Source organism: Brassica oleracea, chromosome C7 (genome assembly GCF_000695525.1).
Source record: "Brassica oleracea var. oleracea cultivar TO1000 chromosome C7, BOL, whole genome shotgun sequence".
Lineage (NCBI taxonomy): Eukaryota > Viridiplantae > Streptophyta > Magnoliopsida > Brassicales > Brassicaceae > Brassica > Brassica oleracea.
Genome location: NC_027754.1, coordinates 19,283,058 through 19,306,731, shown reverse-complemented (window position 1 = coordinate 19,306,731; position 23,674 = coordinate 19,283,058). Strand labels below are relative to the sequence as shown.

At 32.3% G+C, this 23,674-nt stretch overlaps 2 protein-coding genes and 1 long non-coding RNA gene across 3 annotated transcripts; all 3 read right to left on the bottom strand.

Moving 5' to 3' along the window:
- Positions 1–248: 248 nt before the first annotated feature.
- On the bottom strand, positions 249–2,149 carry LOC106304261. The gene is made up of 7 exons (XR_001262686.1): positions 1,740–2,149; positions 1,636–1,664; positions 1,338–1,541; positions 1,201–1,248; positions 960–1,113; positions 733–842; positions 249–447 (listed from the first exon to the last, which is right to left on the bottom strand). It is a non-coding gene; the product is annotated as an uncharacterized LOC106304261 (long non-coding RNA).
- A 14,396-nt stretch (positions 2,150–16,545) lies between these two features.
- Positions 16,546–18,282, bottom strand: LOC106306875 (zinc finger protein CONSTANS-LIKE 16-like). The gene is made up of 2 exons (XM_013743649.1): positions 17,156–18,282; positions 16,546–17,031 (listed from the first exon to the last, which is right to left on the bottom strand). Exons 1-2 carry the CDS (start codon positions 18,122–18,124, stop codon positions 16,774–16,776), a joined length of 1,227 nt encoding a protein of 408 aa, XP_013599103.1. The 5' UTR covers positions 18,125–18,282; the 3' UTR covers positions 16,546–16,773.
- Positions 18,283–19,836: 1,554 nt separating this feature from the next.
- On the bottom strand, positions 19,837–20,868 carry LOC106302774. Its single transcript, XM_013739212.1, has 2 exons — positions 20,506–20,868; positions 19,837–20,112 (listed from the first exon to the last, which is right to left on the bottom strand). Exons 1-2 carry the CDS (start codon positions 20,866–20,868, stop codon positions 19,837–19,839), a joined length of 639 nt encoding a protein of 212 aa, XP_013594666.1.
- Between the last annotated feature and the right edge of the window lie 2,806 nt (positions 20,869–23,674).

Below are 23,674 nucleotides of genomic sequence, written 5' to 3'. Positions count from 1 at the left end.
TATATTTAAAATAAATAATCATTAAACACAATAATATAATTAAAACTATTTTTATAAAATCTAATTTTTTCTTTATTAAAAATTAAATCAAATCAAATTTAAATAATTATACCAAATCAAAAAGAATAAGATTACAAAAATACGTTTATGATTTCTTATAACTATTGAAGTTAAAATATAAATTAATAATGTTGAAATATAAATCAAAATTTTCTTTTGAAATAAAAAATGTTGTGTTAAAAATTACTATTTCTGCGCATGGCGCAGGAAAACTCCCAGTTAAACGGAAAAGTAAAGAACATAACAAAACATGATTAAACATTCTTCATCCTTCCACATGAATAGTTGCACTTTACTCTTCTACTTGTGTTTCTGTCAAGTCCTCACATCCATATACTCACACTGAACATTAAGAGTTTCTATAGTTGGTTAAGATTGAAAATCCATCTGTGGAAAACAATGGATAAAACCATCAGAACTATAACAAACAAAAGCAAAAGCTTAAAACCCATTAGAGGTATAGCTCCCTCATAAGAACTAATAACCATTGTTTTCTGCCATAGGTTATGGTTTCTTTATAATAAAACAAAACTAAAGCTTTCTCTCAATTAGGATGAATCATGACCATTGTTTTGTCCCGTTAGCAGTACTGGTTTCTTCTAACTTTATCTAATAAGGACACAGTTCAGTTTATCAATGTATATGTTCAGCAGTGGATAAATAGATAGATACCTCGGACAATGTACAGGCTGCCTCGCCAAGAAACTGCTGCTCATCGATCTTAAGCATCTGAAATGAAACTCCCCCAGCACATAATGAGATAATCGGAATATACCTCCTCCCTTGAGTTTTGAAACTGAGTGTCAATATCATACACACGAAACATGCGCAGGGAGAAGAGAAATGGTAATAAAGTGAGAAAATTTATATTAAGGTTGATGTTTTTAAAAGCAACTTACAGCAATGTCTGGACAAGCTCTAACATATAAGAGAGTGTGAGCTTCTTAATCCATTTAGGATTCAGAGAATTCAAAACAACCTCACTGCAGAAAAGAGTTCAGAAAGTGTTCCATCTCTTTCTTTTTTAGTATACACAACAACCATTGCTTCGCGCTGCATCATATCACCCAACCAAAAGTATATAATAAGGTTTCGAGAAAGATCCTTCAATCAAAGCTATGACCATTTAGTAGAACGAACCTTTGACATCAAGTCGCGGTCTCGTAAATTGGAAGCAGAGAACGATAACTGTGAGCAAGCCAAGAAGTAGAACAATGGAAGTTTGAGAATTCAAATCTTGGTTTCAAAAAAGAAGAAGAAGGTAATAAAAAAGGGACCTCGATCTGAGAGAAGAGGCGTTGAAGCCGCGAGACTTGAGGCAGTAGTCAACGGCGTCGTTGGGAGAAGCGTAGCCGGAGGCGGCGGAAGTAGTTCCACCAACACCGACCATTCCGCCACCACCACCTTTTTGGTTCCGTCGAATTCAAAAGAGAAACTCCAAGTATTAACAGCAAGAATCGTGAACATGATCTATTAGTGAACTGAGAAAGTTTTTTTTTCTGCACACATGAATGAATTAAAGAATAAAAGAGATAGACATTGAAAATAACACAAGAAAGTGTAAAATGAACAAACCTTTAAGCTTCAATCAACAATGAACATCCCTAATCGTAACAACAACAACATCGTCAAACATGTGAGAATGATGATAACTGATTATTTCACGGAGAGAAACTCACATATTTATAATTGTAGAATCACACAATGGAAAGAAGGATGGGATGTATTGAATGAGAGATCTTGCGAGGAGTGGGAAGATGGTGTTAATGAGAGTGTTAATGACAATGCTTGAATGTAGACAGATTCTGTAACGGTGCCAGAAGCCGATGGCCAGTGATAAGAACTCCAATCGATACGAAATAGACGTCGGCTTTCTTTTGCGGTTGATCGGAGAACCGCCGACGAAATTATCACGCCGACTTAAGCAAATCAGTCTACTCAACGGCAGAGATCGACAAATGGGAAGAACCCTAAAATTCGGATGGAGACGCTTAGCAAGGGTTAGAGCTGCTCGAACTAATAATCTTGACCTAAAGACCAGAAATGTTACAAACGGGTAACGAAGCAGACGGAAATATTTGGATTAGTGATACGGTGAGTTTTGCATGCACTTGACACATGTCGTGCTCTCAGCCTCCAAATTTATGACATGGAATCCCAAGTGGTATGTCTAAGAAGAGAGAAAACTGTATTTTATATATATATATATAGATAGATAGATAGACTAGATTTTATACTACGCGCAAGTCTGTATTAATAATTTAATTTAGGTTTATAATAACTTAAAAACTAATTAGTTAATTTATTTATATAATTACTTATCTAAAATATGATTTGTTGATTTTATTATTTATTTTTATTTATAACTAACCTTTTATTACCTATTTAGTTATTTGAATTTATAAAAGTAATAATTATGTTTATAAACATATTCATAATTTTTGAAAAATACTAATTTGTATTTTAAAATATTATATAAATTGCTTGATGCATGTAAACTTGTAATACATTATATTTTATCATACATTTTGCATATATTATATTTGTATAACATAAACGACTGAACTATATGCATAATATCTAATTTTGCTTTGTAGTCATCAAAACTTTACAATTAATGTGTTATTGTTATATATATAAATATATATTTATATGAGATGGTATAATATTTAGATTTAAAATTTACTCAATATAAATATTTTGATGAGCTTTAGTTAAAATTAAACTGCATTTGTAAGATAATATAGAAAGTAAAGTAAATATAATGAATTTAACAAATGTTATCTAACATTTTTATTTATTGAATTAACAATATTGAGAATCTAAAGTATTAAAATTATTTTCTACTTTATTCGGTTCATTATTTGTATTGTAGTTAAGCTTGTATGATCGTACAATAGATTATAATTTACTTTCTGGTATAATAGTAAATATTTGTTTGTTTTGGAGTTTACATGAAGATATTTAAGATTCTTTTAAAACTATTACGTGATTTTGATAATTGTTTTTGTTTCTAGTTGCTAAATGCTGATGATTATAACAATATATTATAATTTACTTTTTTTAAAATGTTCAAATTTTGTAAATTTGTATTCTTTTTATTTGCTGATTATAGTACTTAGATATTATAGTTATATTGATAAATTCATATTAATTGTTCTTTCTATCATTTTTATGTTATCTTTTATGCTAATTTATTGTTGGTGTTAGCTATAAATTTTATTTAAAATCTTAACTAACTTATTTGACATGATTTCTTAGGTTCTTTATTTTTCATCTATCTTATAAACATTGTTCTCTAAATATTTTCTTGGCATGACTCAATACAGAGCTTCACAATAAGAATTTATCATGTAGTTAGGAATTATTTTCTACTATATCTGGTATTATTTAATGTGATGCATTTTTTGTCTATCAGATTTTATCCATCGAGGATGTTTTTTGTTTTCATTCACTGTTATTCTTCATTCATTTCAAACCCTATATTTTTTATGTGTTCCTTGTTAATTCTTTGATTTGGATATTATTAAAGAAAATACATTTAATATTGATTTCTAATTTACTTTGAAAATACACTTTTGAAATTTCATTTTGAATAATATATTTTATTCTGTGTTCTTGCAAGTTAAAAATCGTGTATTCTTTGTATTTTATTTTATTTTCGTTAATATTTTGTTAAATTTCCAAATATTTAGTATAAATATAATTTATTTCCATTTTAATGATTTATTTATTAGTTTACCTTATTTGATGTTGAATTCTATTTTGTATTGAAATAATTAGTTTTGGAAATTTTAACATTTAAAAAAATAGTAAACTATAATCATGATTTTTCATATTTTGATTGGTTTTTTATAATCCTATGTGTATACCCTTAATGACTTATAATCTCAACTTTTATATAGTAAATAAATGATATTTAGAATATTTTTGGTGTTTTAAAAATATTATGTGAACATTTTCAATTATTTATACCTTCAACTTATATATAATACATGTTATATGTGAATAGTTACATTATCATATAGCCTAAAAGTTGAAAATCATGAGTTAAATTTATTTACTTATAATGTTTTGAAAGTCTTGCACTTTTAAATTAATCATTATTTTGTATTTATATTTTTATGTTAAATTTTGAATAATATTTTATATATTAAGTTAAATTATTTATAATGTTCATTTTTTGTTAACTTAATTAATTTGATATTGGTTTATGTTCTATTTTGAAAAGAACAATTTTTGGAAATATTTACATTTTTAAAAATAATAAATGAAAACAAATGATTTGTCAAAATATATATGGCTGTTTAAAATCCTACGTGGACGCTCTCAAATAATATATTTACTATATATAAATATTTATATTTTATTATTAAATAAACTATTTTTGGTATCATTGACATTTTTAAAAATAACAAACTAAAATGTTGATGTGTCAGAATAAAATTGGTGATTTTAAATCCTATGTAGACGATCTCAAAGGCTTATAACCTCAACTTTTATATAGCATGAATTTTCATTAGTATATAGCCTAAAATTGGAAAATCATGAGTTAAATTAATTTACTTATAATTTTTTGAAAGTCTTGCATTTTTAATTAATTATTATTATATTGTATTTCATTTTTACGTTAAAATTCAAAAAATATTTTCTGTATTAAGTTCATTTATTATTTCTATTTTACTTTTGTTAACTTACCTTATTTGATATTGGTTATAAATTTTGTTAATTTATTAATAACAATCAATATTACCTGTTTTGAATTTTTATAGTTATAATTGTTTGAAATTCTTGCATTTTAAAAAAAAATTAAAAAAATTATTATATATTCAGTTAATATATATAATCTTTTCACTTTTGCTAGTTTTCTTATTTTATATTGATTTCTATGTTATTTTGAAATAAACAATTTTTTGGAAATATTGACATTTTTGAAAATATTAAACTAAAATAATGAGTTGTCATTTTATGATTAGTTGTTTTAAATCCTATGTGTTTTAAATCATATTATTGATTATTTTCAATATCATATAACCTAAATTTAAAAATCAAGTGTTTTTAATTTTTATGGTTCTAATTGTTTAAATATCTTGCAATTTAAAGTTTATTATTATATTTGTAAGATATTTTATGTTGATTTTCGAAAATATATTATAAATTAAGTTAACACATATATAATTCTTTGACTTTTTTAAATTTACTATATCTAAATTTATTTATATTTTATTATGAAATTAACGATTTTTGGTAACATTGTCATTTTAAAAAATAGCAAACTTAAATACTGTTGTGTCAGAATAAGATTGATGGTTTTAGATCCTACGTGGACGTTTTCAATGTCTTATAACCTCAATTTTTATATAGTATATATAGTAAATAAATGATATTTAGCATAATTTTTGTGTTTAAAAAATATTATGTGAACATTTTTAATTATTTATACCTTCAACTTATACATAATACATGTTATATGTGAATATTTTAATTAGCATAACCTAAAAATTGTAATTCATGAGTTAAACTTATTTAATTATAATTTTTTGAAAGTCTTGCATTTTTAAATTAATTGTTATTTTGTATTTTTATTTTTATGTTAAATTTCGAATAATATTTTATATATTAAGTTAACTTATTTATAATGTTCTACTTTTGTTAACTTAACTAATTTGATATTGGATTATGTTCTATTTTGAAATGAACAATTTTTAGAAATATTAACATTTTTGAAAATAATAAATGAAAACAAATGATTTGTCAAAATATATATGGCTGTCTAAAATCTTATGTTAACGTCCCCAATGGCGGCTTATAACCTCAACTTTTATATAGCATAGATTTTCATTAGCATATAGCCTAAACTTGGAAAATCATGAGTTCAATTAATTTACTTATAATTTTTTCAAAGTTTTGCATTTTTAATTAATTATTATTTTATTTTATTTTATTTTCATGCTAAAATTTGAAAAAATATTTTCTATATTAAGTTAATTTATTATTAATATTTTACTTTTGTTAACTTATCTTGTTTGATATTGGTTATAAATTTTGTTAATTTATTAATAACAATTAATATTACCTGTTTTGAATTTTTATAGTTATAATTGTTTGAAAGCCTTGCATTTTTTTAAAAAAAAAATCGAAAATTTATTATATATTCAGTTAAGTTATATATAATCTTTTTACTTTTGTTAGGTTTCTTTATTTTATATTGATTTCTATGTTATTTTGAAATAAACAAATTTCTGGAAAAATTGACATTTTTGAAAATATTAAACTAAAATAATGATTTGTCATTTTATGATTAGTTGTTTTAAATCCTATGTGTTTTAAATCATATTATTGATTATTTTCAATAGCATATAACCTAAATTTAAAAATCACGTGTTTTTAGTTTTTTATGGTTCTAATTGTTTAAATATCTTGCATTTTAAGTTAATTATTATATTTGTAAGATATTTTATGTTGATTTTCGAAAATATATTATATATTAAGTTAACATATTATAATTCTTTGACTTTTGTAAATTTACCATATTTAAATTGGTTTATATTTTATTTTGAAATAAAAGATTTTCGGTAATATTGACATTTTTAGAATAGCAAACTAAAATGTTGATTTGCTATACTACGATTGGTCGTTTAAATCCTATGTAGACGTTCTTGATGGCTTATAGCCTCAACTTTTATATAGCATAGATTATGATGTTTCAAATATATCAGATGTTTCTAAATGGACATTAACTATTTAATGCTATATAACGATCCCACTAAAATCTAGCATGAGTTTCCACATTTTAAAACAATATTGTACCGTATTATGTATGTATTTCAAATAATTGAGAAAGTTATGAGTTTTTTCAAGGATTTTTAGTAATAAAACCCTCCAACTAAAGATGGATCGTAAAAAAATTACTCAACTAAGAACGCGGCGAAAGAAACCCTCAAATTCAGTTAACGTTTGTTACCCTCCGTTTAAAATACCGTGACAAAGGGTAACTGATGTTAACAGAATTAAAGTTAAGGATTTTTTTCGTCGAACTTTTAGTTGACGGTTTGTTTTATGATCTATCTTTAATTGAGAGTTTTTTACTAAAAAATATTTTTTTTAAACATTATTGTCACTTAAGCATTATTTGAAAATCTTATAATCGATTTATACATCTTTAAAACTAAAATATAAATCATTATACATTATTTTATCAATCTTATAATCGTTTATAAAGATTCGGAAATTAAAGGGAAGAAGAATAATCATGCATTATTTTCCCAGAAGCAAGAAGAACATATGACCTGAATGCTGAAAATCGTGTAAACAGGAGAAAAAAGCCAATTTCTTACTCTAAGCAGGAAGATTGAATTTCTAAACTAATTATCCTAAATACTACTTAAATCTTAATATAACTTAGAATTTTTCAATTATTTGATATTTGATAATAGGGGTATAATAAAACTGTGTGTTTCCTCCTTATAAAGCTTTATTGTTTACTTCATGTTTATGTAATATCACGAATAACCATGTATTAATTTCATCCTAACAAGTAGTATAAATTATAAGAGCTTATAAAATCATTTTTTAAATTGTATTCATCATTTGTAAAAAATACTTAAAATATTTGGAAAGCTTTATAAATTGGTCATAAAATTGATAAAGTAATATATATATATATATATATTTATAAATTAGTCGAAAGGCTTATAAATTCGAATTATAAGAGTTTTTAAAAATGCATATATAAGTGATATCAAATGTTTTAAAACATCTAGTGAATTTAATAACAAAACTCATCAATTAAAGATGAATCGTAGAATAACTCAACAACTAAAAATTTGACGAAAAATGGTTTTTTAGTAATAAAGCCTTCCAACAAAAAAATGGATAGTAAAAAACCACTCAACTAAAAGTTTGACGAAAGAAACCCATAAGTTTAATTCTGTTAACGTCTGTCACCCTCTATCACAGTATTTTAGACGAAGGATGACAAACATTAACAGAATTAAAGATGATGGTTTCTTTCATCAAATTTTTGGTTGAAAGAGTCTTTAGGATCTACTTTTAGTTGAAGAGTTTTATTACTAAATGGGATTAAATGTTTATAAATCTTTATTATCACTTATGCATTATTTAAAAAAATTAAAAATTTTAAATTCTAGATCGCAAATAAAGTTTTTAAGTTTTTAGTAGCATTTTGATTACTTACCTACCATTTTAGCAGCATTTTCATTAATCACATTGAGATATTTTTTTTTTGTAGAAAACCTTCTCGAATAGGAAAACAACTAGCATTTTCATTACTTACTTGAGCTCTCATCGTCGTTTTAGTAGAGTTCAAACACCTACCAAAAAGGCCGTTAGTGATATAGGCTATAAGCCTCAGGTAGCAGAGAAGTAAATTGGCTATAATACCCCTTAAACTTACAGAACCAAGAGGGCCGAAGTGAGTCCCTTGACTAGCTAATCGGGCTTTGTTTTTTTATGGGTCAAAAGCTGAAACCCAAATTTAATTAAATCACTCAATTTCGACTGGTCCAAAGTGTGATCTCTTAAATTTTTTTTCAAACCCCACGTACCTAAGAAACTATTATAGAACTGGGGACATGTGCAGATCGATCGCCCCAGGCTTAACGGAAGTCGCATAATCTACCTAGGGTCCATATATCTTCTATTTACTTGTTGAGGATGAATGGTGTCATCATCTGCTTGAATGGTGTCATCATCTTCTTGAGTGATTATATATTGCTTCAACCTGATCTCATTTTGCATGTTTAAGAAAAATAAAAGTTAGCTTACTTATAAGAGCATTACTAGTCTATCTGTAGTAATGAAATAAAAAGAAGTGAAGATATTATGGAAGGGTCCTCATGAAAATATCATAGGAGAAATTAAGGGGAGATGCCATTAGGGGTTTTATCTAAATGATGGTCCCTCACGTTTTGGAATTACTCGTATTGTTCAAAGATGTATGAAAAGACTTATTAAAAGAGAGGAGAGGACCATTAACATGTCATTTCAGTTTTCACCCCACAAAGCCAGCCATGAGACACCCTTCTTCTTCTGTGATCTATTTTATTAAAATAGAAGTGACGACTTTTTTCATGTATGATATTTTAAAATAGACCATTACTAGAAAGTCATTAATTTTAAACATATCACTCAATTATCATCATTAACCAAGAAACATCCTATCTATCTATCTATTAATATAAAGAAGAGCTGAACTCTCTTTTCCTCTTGCCACCTAAGTAAATAGTACAAGGACAAGTTGCCGCGTGTCCCATTATTTTAATAATTTGTGATTCATTTGGGCTTTCGTTGTTTGCATCAGTTTATACATTTGATTAAAGCCTGAAACTGTCTTAATAAACCATAAAACTGGCTTAAAAAACCTGCAAGTCGTCAGCTCTCCGTCTTCGACTAAGACCCCTAGGGTTTTCTCAATCATACGCTTCCCCTCCAATACACAACGCTGCTCTCTAAACTTCTTCAATCAAATCCATAGAACTCTTAGTCTCCTTCTATCTCTTCATCTCCCCCTCTTTACGCACACAATCAAAAACGGTAGCTTCTCATAACTGATACGAACGGCCTCACTATATATAGGTCATGATAGATCCAGGAGTCCAACCTCTAATTGATTTCTTCAATTGGGCACTGTTTTTTTTCAATTGTTGAGCATGTCTGTCTCTGATGCTATCGCCGTCCTCCCCACCACCTTCAACGCTCTCCGCCTTTGTCGGTCTTCTCAAGTTCGTTGTTGGCCGTCTCCTCCACTACTGGGATTCGTGTAACATCAATAAAAATGGTGAATTTATGGAAATCACCCTCCTTTTGCTAGAATAAAAGGTATCGCCGTCTTCAGTCTAACATGAATGATTTCTTCTTTCCATGTTTCATAAAAACTAAAATTATTGATCTACAGATTTAACTCTTCTATCTAACTGAGCAGAATTCGGATTTGGTTGTGCCAATCAGTATCGACAATCTTTACGAACGGGGGCGATCGTCAAAGTTGATAGGTGATAGGTTTGAAGTTGGACGATGCACAAAAGCTCGACCATCTCCAGGCTCTTGCAAACACACACTTAGAACTCCCGGTATAGTTTTATATATCCTTCTCAAGTCAAATTTCTCCAACGCTATACATTCATATTAGCTACTGATTCTTAATTCCATTTGTTAACTTTCAGATGTTGTTGACCAAAAACGTTTTCTGCTAGGCACTGACCTCAAAAAGGCCTCAACAACGACGCGACTTATGGTATGTTTTCTCATTGACCCGTAAGCCCGCTTTTACATAGTTCTCATGTTTTTATCCATTTGCTCTTCCTTTAAGAAACCTTATATAATCTTATACACCAGTACGGTGGTCGTGTACTTGCTTTGTGACAATGTTTCGGTCCCTTTAGGGGTCTTATGAACTCAGACAATATAACCCAGTTTGTCATGGTGGTCAGCACGGTCAATCCAAAAAATATTTGGGGATAGTCATCTATTTTTCGCAAGAAACATGTTGATGCTAGTCAATTTCTGCTGAATATAGTACTTTCATGCATATATTTAACAGAATAAGATCATCTAAGAAACACTCGCTCTGCAGGTGACCTCTACTTGAACTCCATACCAGCCACCAAATTTTACTTTGAGACCACCATTCCACCCATCAAGGAGTTCACAAGCAGGTCAGTCAAGTCTCACACAAAATAACACACCCGAAATTTCCACATCATTTCTTAAACAAAGCTTACATGCTCAACTCTTCCTTACCCTACTGTCTTGAGTATAACGCATATTTAAAATTTGTGATTGTTGATCTTTGTACAACATATGTGCTGCATGTAGCTTGGGAGGTGCAGCAACGGAGATTTTCCTACATGTTGCAAAGGGATAAAAAAAGAAAGAACTTGTGACAATAGGAGATGTTCACACGTACCTCTCCAAGTCTAACGACCAGGTAACAGACTCTTTCCACCGTACCTTAACAGTTTCTGCAATCAGTCAATATGTCTTACTCAGCACTCAGCCAGAGGTGGGGTATTTTACGTTTTTATTAACTTATCCTTCTGGGTGATCTAAAATAACACACATGTACAACTGTGTTTCAGACTGCCAGCAGCAACAAAACTCTAGACGTGGATCCCCAATCTATACTACCAGCAGCATCTGTTAGCTACACGGTTCATGTGCCCAGGAGAGCCGAAGAAGTTGATGAAACAATGCCAAGCTTTGAAAACAAAGAAAAGAGCCGCAAAAGCCCATGTGAGTGATTGTTTCATGTCCATCAAACCATCATCTCCACTTAGCTTATGTGTCAATGAAATAACCATTTTCGTATGTTTTTCCTACTTTCAACTTTGGTTGTCTTTAATTATCTGCAAACTATCTCCCACCAGGAGAAGAGTTACTTGGTTTTTAAATAAAGAGGAACGTTGACGGGTCTTTGCATTTCGTGAAAATAAGCATGTCTTTTGCTTCATGCATGAGAACATGTTCAGAAGTTACATGGAACCGACGTTAAAAACATGCAACAACCTCGAAAATGAAAACAGTCTCATGTTGGGTTATTTCAGAGAGTACGCCTTTGGACGCAATTGTTGCTCAAGAAAGTTTGTTGACTTTAATAGTGTTAATACCTAAATTAAGTTCGACTCAATATATTTTATTTTATTTTTTATTTTTTATTTTTTTATTTTTTTTTAGACCCAAAAATTAATGAATCGCAGCATCGAACTAAATTCATAAGGTAAGTCCTCTTGAATTTTTATTGTGTTTCTTATTGTGGTTTAAATTTAAAGGACCAGACTTATTTCCTGCAAGTCTCCATAGTAAAGCCTTAAACTCAAACATTGTTTTTATACTGCCGGTTAATATATTCATCAACTTTGTTGATGTTATTTACGTCAATAGTTAATACTTATACGATAGAAGAGAAAATCGCTGAACGATCCAAAACCACTCAGAGTGTTAAAACAACCCTAAACATATGAATTGGCAACCACAACCTTCTAAATAAATAACGTTGTTGAACAATCTATTTAGGCCCAAAATAGCCCACAAAACAATCTATTAATAGTTCGATATATTGAAATTGAACCCCATAACAAAGAAACCAAATAAAACCCAATAGCCACCAAAACAAAACAAAAAACGCAGAAAAAGTGACACAAACACACATCATATGTTCCTATTCGGTGGGAACTGGGATGCGGACAACTAAATACAAAAAGTATACATATGTATCAAGTGGTCTTCGTTCACAAAGCGCCCTACACGTAATCAACAATAAACAGCTGCCTCCCTGCTAATTCCACCACCTCCGACCTTCTGCTTTGCCAAATAAATGCACGCACCAACATAAGTGTAATAACAACACTACTAACAACGCTAACACTAAGTAAGACTGAGCAACAACTGCATACACAATAACTCCGCACTTGCGCGGGGCTCGGCCCTAGTTATACCAAATAAAATTCCTTTCCCCGTTAAGGCCTTAACCACCGAAATATATTTAAATATTTAAATAATTCATTAATTATTTATTAAAGTCTGACCAAATCGGTTCACCGTAATAGTGGGAACGGTTTACCACATTCTTCAATAATTAAACAACTATAAACATATAAACCAAGTATAAACAATTATATATGTTTATAAACAAGTATAACCATGTAAATAATTAACTCTTTGTTCATCATCTGAACAAACGGTTCAATGTAACTTTGGGAGCGATTTAACTAGCTGTGGACATTTGGTTCTCAGTTTCGATTCCAATTTGGTTCTTCGTTTTTTTTTAAAAAAGAATTCTAAAGACTTATGATCCGTTCAAGTATTTAGAAAATTTGGTTCGGTCTTTTTGGTTTTTGATTCGGTCTGGGTAATAAAGATAAGAACCGGATTTTACCAAAAAATAAGATAGGAACCGGCTAATATTTGACATCATTTCGAATCTCATTTAGTTCCGGTTTTTAATGGCTAATCCGGGTTAAAAATTCAAAAAATTAGACTTTTGAATTAGATATCAATTTTTTCGTATTTTTAAATTTGGGATAATTTAGACAATTTTAAGTTTTCAGATAAAAGAATTATTTTTAAAAAAAATCAGATAAAAATTCTTCTGGAAATTTGATTTTTTTTTTTGTATTTTGGTTTATTAAATTATCTGACTATTTTAAAAATAAATTTAGTTAACATTTATAAGTATGTAAATTATATTATAGAAATTTGGGTACTTATTTGATTCTTGGTTCGATCCGGTTCTTTGGTTATAGAAATTTAAGATCGTTCGATTAATTGGTAAGATCCAAATCCAAAGCAAACCGCTTTTTGGTTCAATTTGTTCGGTTCAGATAAATGTGTCCATACCTATATTTAACATATTCTTATTTGTACACAAGACGATTTATATATATACCCAAATAAAAACTTCAAACTTTTTGATCTCATATTTTAAATTAAGGAAATGAGATACAGACATCAATTTATATTTCCCATAACAACTCCAAACTTTTTATCCCTTTATATAAAAATACCCGTGAAACAATGCGATATTCCATAAAAATATTGATTATTCTATAGAAATAAATCACTATCTTAAAATACCATAAAATCCTCATTTTGTTTTCATATTTTAGTTTATAACAATCTTAATACACGAAATCAAGTTAGATTTTCCATAGCATAACAACTCCAAATATATTACGTTATTGTGTTTGAAAAAATTATATAAACATTTTAAAATATGGTTAATGTTAAAGATATTTGCTACTAATGACGTAAAAACAAGATTTCTACGTTTATAAAATTGAAATCAAACATCAAGATATAGTATGAATTAAATTATTACAAAACTCCAAAATTACAATTTAATTTGGTGGGACCAATTGCCGTTTCAATCTTTGTTAATCTGTCTATTGACTTGCTCCAAATAAGACACGATTCACAGCTTTTTTGTTTGTTGAGTTTCAGTTTTTATGTTTGTATATTCAGACATAACGATTAACGTAGACATGTAAGAAAAACATATCTCTATCTCTATCTCTCTCTTTCATTTCTCTTGGCCGTAGTTTGTAATGTAGTAGATCTTATATGGTTCATTCAATCAGTCGCAATAGCCAAGTGGGAACAGCATCTAGGGTTCTTTTTTGGTGTTTGTATTCGATACATTAATCAACTTGTAAGTTTTGTCTAAGAATGTCCACATTGCGATTCATTGGTATAATTTCAATCTTTTATTAATTAATTAATGTGTTTGTATGGGTACATTTTTGGAGATAAACCAGATTCATGAATTATGATCATATAAAAGATTTGATACCTCTCTTAACGACAGAGTGATCGTTGTACTTCCTTAAAACAGTTTTGTTTTAATTTAAAAAAAACTTCTAAACTTAAGAAGCCTTTTTAAGTTTTACCATAGTAGTTTTGAACGCTTGAAGTATGATATTTTTGAAAATGTTCTTTTGTAAATATTCCTAGGCTCTTCAAATATGCGTTTCGTAAGTAACATACATTTTATCCACTGTCCAGTAACTGTCTGTAACAGAAGAAGCGGCAAAACGAAGGTTGAATACTTGAATGTGATATAACATATAAGTTACAAAGGCAGTGCCTCTAAGTTTCTTCGTGGGGACCAAACTTTCAGCTAAACAACAACATCCTACTATGTGACTCCTATATCTTTTAGTTGTGTATTGTCTTTTTATGAACTGGACCTTCTTATATATCGTTTATAACAACAACAACAAAAGAAGATTTCTCCTATCGTTGAAAGTTTCTTTAATGTATAACCCTTACTTTATTAACCTGTTTTATGTAGCACCTCTATATATCGTACCATAGCACTTCCAAACAAAAAAAACTTCTTTGAAATTTCTACCAATACTTTATTAACTTGTTTTTTAGTAGCTTAGATAATCCATATTATAGGCCACTTCCAAACAAAAAAACGTCTTTGAAATTATCCATCTTACCAAAATGTTAAGCGCCACGAGAAGTAACATTTCTTATGTACCACAGATGTAAATCAATATTGGCTCGTTGATAATGACAGATTGTTGTTAGAAAGGGTTAGACAAAATGAATCTTAAGAACAAAAGTCCTGTTCTTAATGGAATTTGGTGTGTTTGGTTTTGCTTGATTGCACTGAAATTGGTACCAGATCAGTTTTTCCCTTTGTTCCACAAGACTTTGTAAGTGCAACGGTGGCGGGGAAAATGGCCGATTTATTCCCCAAGTATTTGAAATCGACAATTTTAATATTCAAATATTGCTCGCGCAGAATTATTCCTCAACTAATAGTTGACTGCGCAAAATTGGGAATGAAATAGTCAACCATTAACTGATAGACGAAAAAATAAGGGTTTCCGTCAACTTTTAACGGTTGAATATTTGAATCATAATTTTGCGCACTCAAAGATTAGTTGGAGAATAAATATGCGCATATAATACTTGAGTATTTAATTTGCTGATTGAAAATATTTGAGGAATTAAAAACTCGCCTCTTATATTCTTTATAAGATTGAAAGTCAAGAACATTAATTTTCTTTAAGAAAAACATAATTAAAAATATTTTCCAGTTAAATAAAATAATTATACTAGATATTTACTTTTTTGAAAGCGATTGCTGAGTTTTTACAATGAAATATAAAACAATACAAAATAATTATAGTTACATCGTATTGTTGATGTACTTCATGTTTATAAATCATTTTATATGATTTATAAATTAATTCCTAGTTAAAAAAATCTCAATTTGAACCAATTTATAAGATACTTAATACCAGAAAAATATATTTTTAGTTTTTAAAAACATATAAAATGATATAAGATAACTACATTTGCACTGTATTTTTAGTTTACAATATATAATTGTCTAAAGTATAGATTCAATGTACAAAATACGAATGTATAAGCAATACGAAATCATCCATAAGTGATTTTATAAACATGAAGTACATCAACACTGTGATGCAATCATGCAACTATAGTTATTTGTATTATTTTATACATCATTGTAAAATAAATTAAAAAAAAATCAGAAGGTAACTTTTTTGTATATTAGCTATATCTAACTTGAGAATATTTTAAATTATGACTTAAAAAAGATTGTTCCTTTTAATTCCTCAAGTATTTTCAATTGACAAATTAAATACTTAAGTATTATATGCGCATATTGATTCCTCAACTAATCACTGAATGCGCAAAATTATGATTTGAATATTCAACCGTTAAAAAATTAACGAAACCATTATTTTTTCGTCCATTAGTTAATGGTTGACTATTTCGTTCCTAATTTCGCGCAATCAACTATTAATTGAGGAATAATTCTGCGCAAGCAATACTTAAGTATTAAATACTCGGGGAATAAAATCCACATTTTCCCAACGGTGGTGATGTATTAATGGTTAAAGAAAATCGGCTCAGTTATGATTTTGAGTTACATTGATCAGTTTCGGTTTAAGAGATACAATATGTACAAACTGTAGTATCTTCTAACAATAAAAATGACTTGTCACATTATTATTACCAGATAATTTATACATCAGCTCTATCCAGACAAGAAAGTCACATTATTGGTTTTCCTGTGCACATACCAAGTCCAGAAAGCACAATTAAGTGCAAAAAGAAAAAAGAAACTTCTGTCGTTGCAGAAGAAAAAAAACTTACAAAAACTTCAGTTTCTTTTTTAAGAAAAGCTAAAGTGAGATATAACAGGAATATTCAGTAATTCACACCTAATGGTGAGTTCATAGCAGAAACAGCAAGGGAAGCTCTCTTAACGAATCTTCCTTTCATTCGAGGTCTTTTCTCTGCATTCAGTTTACGTACTTCGTACCTTATCTTCTTCGAAAACAATCTCGTCCTCCTCTTCTCCCTGTACCTCGAGACTCTAGCTTCTCTTCCTCCATCCCCAAACCCACTCGAGGGTAAACATCCACCAACGTGATGCTTCTGCTGACTTTCTCTAACATTTCCCCCCTAAACACACACACAAATTCAACTTTAGTTTGTTAGGATTAACTTGGACCTGAGTTAATATATAAATATAGCTATTAGCGAAACTCACTTTTTGATTAAAAAAGGATGAGTCTGTATAACATACCATGGAAACAACTGGCCAACCGCTGATGTCTATGTCACGTTCTGGTGGCTCTCCTGATGTCCACGGTGGACCTTGGCCTCCCCAAGTTGATATCACCGACTCGTAGTTTAATCTCAGCATCAGAACATTCTTTTGCTCTTCCTCCTTCACCTTAATACATTCACCACTACTTTCAACATTCTTTAACGCCTCTTCTTCGTATGTGTTGTGTGACTCGTAATCAAAGCTCAGCTCAAACGGCATCGTTCTATCTCGGTCTTCATCGCATATTCCAATGTTCATATCTTTAGTTTCCTCCTCTTTTTCTATTTTAAACATTTCTGTTTTAGATAACCCTAGTTCCTCCATGGCATAAGACTCTGTGTCTAGCCCACGACCGAGTAGACTCTCCACGTCAGCAGCGTACTCTTCGAGCTCCATGTCGGTGGGGAAAAAACCATTTAAACAACTCTCGTCGTTGTCTTCGTCCTCCTGATCATCCATCATTACACCACTTCTCATTATAGGAAACTCGATCTTGGCCTCAACGACGTCGTTTAAGATTTGCTCAGCCACCGTTGGATCAAGAACCGGCACTTGACAGATCAGCTGTTCTTCGCGCTCACAGCTCTCGGTCTGGTCCTCAACACTAATCTCGGGGACCAAATCATGAAATATCGACAAATTATTCTTCTTACCAGAGCCACGTGGAGTACGAGGTTTACGAGTGAACCCGTGATGCCACGTTGCAGCCTCATGCGGAGGAGAAGAAGGTGAGTGGTTGTGGTTGTGGTTGCTATGCTTTGAGGCAGACTTCAAAAGAACTCTCTCGTGCCGGCGAGCGAGAAGATTCGCTGAGTGGACCAAAGTGTCGCAAGATTGGCATAGGAAAGCATCGTCGGCGGCGCAGTACCACCGTGCCCGCCTCTTCACGCAGCTGTCGCAGGCCCTCGCCGTCTTAGCACCAACAGCACTCGCCAAACTTTTCATTTTTCACAAGATCGAAAAAACAGCATCAACAGCGAGAGAGCACGAGGGGTTTGATTGGGAGCTCAGCTTCAGTAGTTGAATATTTTCTCAAATGATTACTCTCTACAAAAAGTTATACTCCCGCATGAAGTGCGCTCTCCTTTGTCAGTTGATTTTTAAGTAATGAAAAAATTTATGTACTTTTTTGGGTGTTTGTCTTCAATTGGGACCCATCTGAAGGCCTTATCTAGATTTTGATTGGTTGAGTTCTGAATATGATCCTTGTAATAGGGTTTTCATTGGTCAGCTTCGTTATCCAATGGATTTCTTGTGTGGTCCTACTTGCTGCCTTATTTTTTTCTTCTCTATTATCTATTCCTTGCGCAACCCTGAATACATTTTTGGAATAAAATCTTCTTGAATGCTTAGTTTCTTTGCATTCCAAAAAATGTTCACCAGTTACAAAGTAAAATTGAAAGATACTCCATTTTATTGTATGACATTCCATATCATTCCCCAAAAATTTTTAACTTTCATTTGTGAAAAGTCATTCCAAATCAAAGACGTGGAATGCTGATTCTGTTCTTTAGATTCCATAAATAATAATTTCTACCATTCCATATATTCCTTTATATGTAGATTTTTGTGGTTTTTTGTTATTTTTTTTTTGTGTATATGTTTCTCTTATTTCTGCCGGGTTGTTTATATATTCAAACAAAAAATAAAAAATTAAAGTAGAGAATACTTAGAAAAGACTAATATGAAAATTAGACACTTCTTTGAAACACTTGCAAATTATAACTTTTTCATTAGGAAGAAAAAAAAAATATTTGCTATCTAACAAAAACTAATAACCATGTTTGGTTAGTAAAAATTAACTAGTTAAAGATGCCAAATTCAAGATTAGTCACTAGCTTTAAGCACTAGTAAACTGATTTTACAGGGTTAATTTACAAATCTTTATATGTTGTTTCTTGCAAAACATATAAAATGGAGTTGTTAACATAGAAGTATACTTTTGGAAATATGTGTGGTATTTTTATGACTCTTTGGGTATAACATCATCCCAAACCATTTACACTGAATTAGCCACGATCATGGCTACCAATTTTCTGTGACCAAGTATTTTAGATACGATCTACTCACTACTTAGCAACAGAAGAAAAAATTCAAAATAGATAAAAAAAATCTTGGCCAGTCGATAAAAATGTTATTATTTACAAATATACAGCAATTTAAGTGTTCGTACTAGACGAATGGCTACTAGACTACTAGTGGCCTTGAATATCGCAAGACAGCCACGAAGCGTCAATTGTCCAATCATTCAACATATTTACAAATGACCACATATAATTCGTGGGTTTTTTTTTTTTTTTCTTGACGTAAAAAAGCCAATCTATTACTCAAATTTAAAGTGGTCTGGGTAACTAAACCGGAATAGAACAACCAACAAAATGTAACTCTCTATGGAAAGATCTAGCCGTCTTAGCCAAAAAATCAGCAATCTGATTGTGCGCCTGTGGAACGTGAGTGATGTTGAATTCCGGGAAGCATATCTGTAGCGTCTCTATCCTCTCCAACTCCGTCGAAAAGCTTGGCCACACCTGAGGGTCCTTTACCATTGCAATTAGTTCCTTACAGTCTGTCCCAAAGCTCTGGTAGGTCGAATGTTGCAGCATATTCTCCATCGCCCACTGCAGTGCTTCTACATCCGAGTGCAAGGCTGATTCGTGTCAGGGGAAGTTTCTTGTCCCCATAAGTTGAGTGTTCCCAGAACTATCCATCCATGCCCATCCGCTTCCACGAAAGTTAGCAGAAGATGTCCAAGATCCATCTAACAAGCAAATATTTCCAAAGCTTACGACTTGGGGTTCCTCATTTATATTATCTTTTGCCACTGCTTGTGCTACTTCATTAGCATCAAACCAGGCTTGGCATTCACTCTCTGCATGTCTAACTAGTTCCAAAAGATCTCTATCTATTCCCCTGAAGAGTTTTTCATTCCTAGCCTTCCAAATGTACCATATCATCCAGGGATAAGGATCTCTATCTTGCTCTGGCCCAATGATACCATTCTTCCTCCAGAATAGATAATCCATATTTGTATAGACGCTCGAAGCCTGGAAAATATTTGGGCATGTCGGAGTTGATGATAAAGACCACACTTGAAGAGCTGTTGGGCATTCAAAAATTGCATGTGTGACGGTCTCCTCCACTTCTCCACATCTTGGGCAATAATTGTCACACCTCATATTACGTCTAACTAAGTTCCTCGTTACTGCCACATGACCAGTTAACAACTGCCATATAAGATGACATATCTTCGTAGGAGCCTTCAATTTCCACGCAAAAGCTTGTAGCTTTGTAATACTTGGCTCCAAAACTTCCTTTTCCTCCGTTACCTTTAATAAATTCTTGGCCACCCAATATCCAGATTTGACAGTGTATTGGCCATTCCTTGTAAAGTTCCAGCAGAAAGTATCACGACGATGAGTTGAGCTTATGGCCAAACTCCTTATGAATGGTATATCCTCAGGATGAACATAGTTCTCCAATAGTCCCACATCCCAATCCTTTGATCCCTGATCAATAAGATCGCTTACTCTCATATTAGGATGCATCACTGGTGCTATGGGGACAGCTGGCCTCGCGGGGTTCGATGGAATCCATGGATCCTCCCATACCTTAATTTCATAACCTGAATGTATCTTCTGTCTAATTCCCAGTAATAGCAATTTCCTTGCAGCAGAAATGCTAGTCCACATATAGGATGGGCTGCTAGCAGCGTTTACTCTTAATGGAGAGCTCAATCTATAATATCTTTCCCGTAAGACTCGAGCGACCAGAGAATCAGGGAACTGTACTAGTCTCCATAGTTGTTTAGCCAAAAGAGCCAGATTAAACTCATGGATCATTCGGAAGCCAATTCCACCCTCCTCTCTTGGTAGACAGATTTTTTCCCATTTTGCCCAGTGTATTCCTCTTTTTGGTGGATTCGAGCTCCACCAGAACTGAGCGATGACACTGCTAAATTTTTGAATATCTCCAATGGGAACAGGAAAGTCGACATGACGTATGTCAGAAGAGCGAGCAGAATGGATTTAATCAGCACTTCCTTTCCACCTTTTGAGAGCCATCTACCTGTCCATCCATTCACTCTATGCATCAGCTTATCTTTCAGGAATGCAAAAAGTTTGCATTTAGATCCGCTTATGTCTTCGGGGATGCCTAAGTATGTTCCCATTCCTCCTTCATTTTGTATCCCAAGTGCATCTTTAATCTCTTGTCTAGTAGTTGCATTAATCCGCTTACCAAAGAGTAAGGACGATTTGTCAAAGTTGATACATTGACCAGATGCTTTGCCATATCTTCTGACTACTTTCATTACTTTTTCACATTCACGGGGCTCCGCCTTACAGAAGAAAAGACTATCATCAGCAAAGAGAAGGTGGGATACCGACGGACACGTGCGTGTAACACGCATCCCTGTTATCTTCCCTTGAATCTCTACATGATTAAGAAGGCTAGCGAGCGCTTCCGTGCATAGAATAAAAATGAAAGGAGACAAAGGATCTCCTTGACGTAATCCTCTACCTGGAGTAATATTCCCTCTTGGCTCTCCATTCATGAGAACTTTATATTTCACCGATGTAATGCATCGCATGACCCAGCTGATCCAAGTCCCTGAGAATCCCATCTTACGCAGGACAGCTTCAATAAAGGACCACTCCATCCTATCATATGCTTTGCTCATGTATGTCTTGATGGCCATCCTTTTATTTAGTCCACTTGGCTCCGTTCGCAAAGCGTGAAACATTTCCTGAGCGATCATAACATTATCTGAAATCTGTCTCCCAGCAACAAAGGCTGACTGGGTTTCCGATATCAAGCCTGGTAGTACTTTTTTTAACCTCTGGCATAAGACTTTAGAGATTATCTTGTAGCTGACGTTGCACAGGCTAATGGGTCAAAACTGAGCCATTGCATTAGGCTTTGTTAACTTCAGGATGAGACATAAATTTGTATCATTCAGTCTATTCGTCACCATCCCCTTAAACATGAATTTATTAACCATAAGAGTTAAATCTTCTTTTACTATATCCCATAATTTCTGGTAAAAAAGTGCAGTCATCCCATCTGGTCCTGGGGCCTTTCTCTGGGTGCATGGCAAAAAGCGCTAATTTGACCTCCCATTCAGAGACCGGAGCTGTAAGGTTGTCATTCATATCACCAGTGATCATCGTTGGAACTTGAGCTAGCGCCTCCTCAATTTCCTCCGGGTTCGATGATTCAAAAATCTGCCTAAAATAACTAGTAGCAATGGCTACTAGTCCTTCTTCATCATCAACAATATTTCCATTCTCATCTAAGAGCTATGTGATCTTATTGCTTGCTCTTCTTTGTTTCGTCAAGGCATGGAAATTTTTTGTATTTCTATCTCCTTCTCTCAACCAAAACACCCGACTCTTCTGCTTCCAGAACATCTCTTCTGCTTTAAGAGCATCTGAGAGTTCCTTTAGGGCTGCTGCAATTTCCTCAGTTGTGGCATTATCATCTGCATGCAATCCTTCCACCTTTTCTTTAAGCTCCTCCACTAATTTTGCCGAATTGACATTATTTTGCTTTTGCCATTCACTCAAGGCTCTCCTACATCTGGAAATATGTTCCATAATAGTCGCATTGGGAGGAAGATCAGGAGACTTCTAGGAGATTTCCATCCCTGAAGGATAACTTGTCGTAGCTCTTCATTATCCAACCATCTTTTATCAAACTTAAACTTTTTGGATCTTCTCGTTGGCTTTATGAGTATGTCTGCAAGAATCGGACGATGGTCCAATCCCCATAGCCTCATGTACTTTACAGTCGAGTGGGGAAACTTCTCATGCCAGTCCGCATTTCCTACAGCTCTGTCTAAACGACATCGAACTGTTGATCCTCCTGCTCTCTTCCCCACCCAAGAAAGCATATCACCCGTGAAAGGAAATTCTAGCATACCACAGTCATTAAGCATCTGCTTGAAAGGAAGAAAAGAACTATCAGGGCGTTGTCTTCCTCCTGCTTTCTCATTATGACATGTAGCTAAACCTCCGCTGAGTCCAAGTGGCTCAACAGTAAACAAATGATCAAATCCTAAGTCGGCCTGAATGTTTTGCAACAGCAGCCTTCTGTTCTTCGTCTTAGAAAGAAACACAAGTCCTGGGTGATGCTTCTGACACATCTCTGTAAGGCGTCGAACTGTGAGGTCGTTTCCAATCCCTCTACAAGTCCAAATGAGCGTCCTCATTGATCAAGGTGTGATGGGTTTTTGGACCCCATCGAACCATCACTCTTTGATGAGCCGGTTTTCTGTCACCTCGAGCTATGGTGATGGCGTCTTGAGTCTCCAGTTCCACCAGACACACGAGCTGCAAGAGAGGAAGATGATCTCTTCTGTGGAGATCCTCGAAGAAGAATCTCAAATTTCTTTCTCTGAATGCCCAAAGAAGCACTCAACTTGTAACCATGTTTGATATGTCTCGACGATCTACCAGCCAACTTCTGTGATTTTTGATCTGCAACGTGATCATCCCT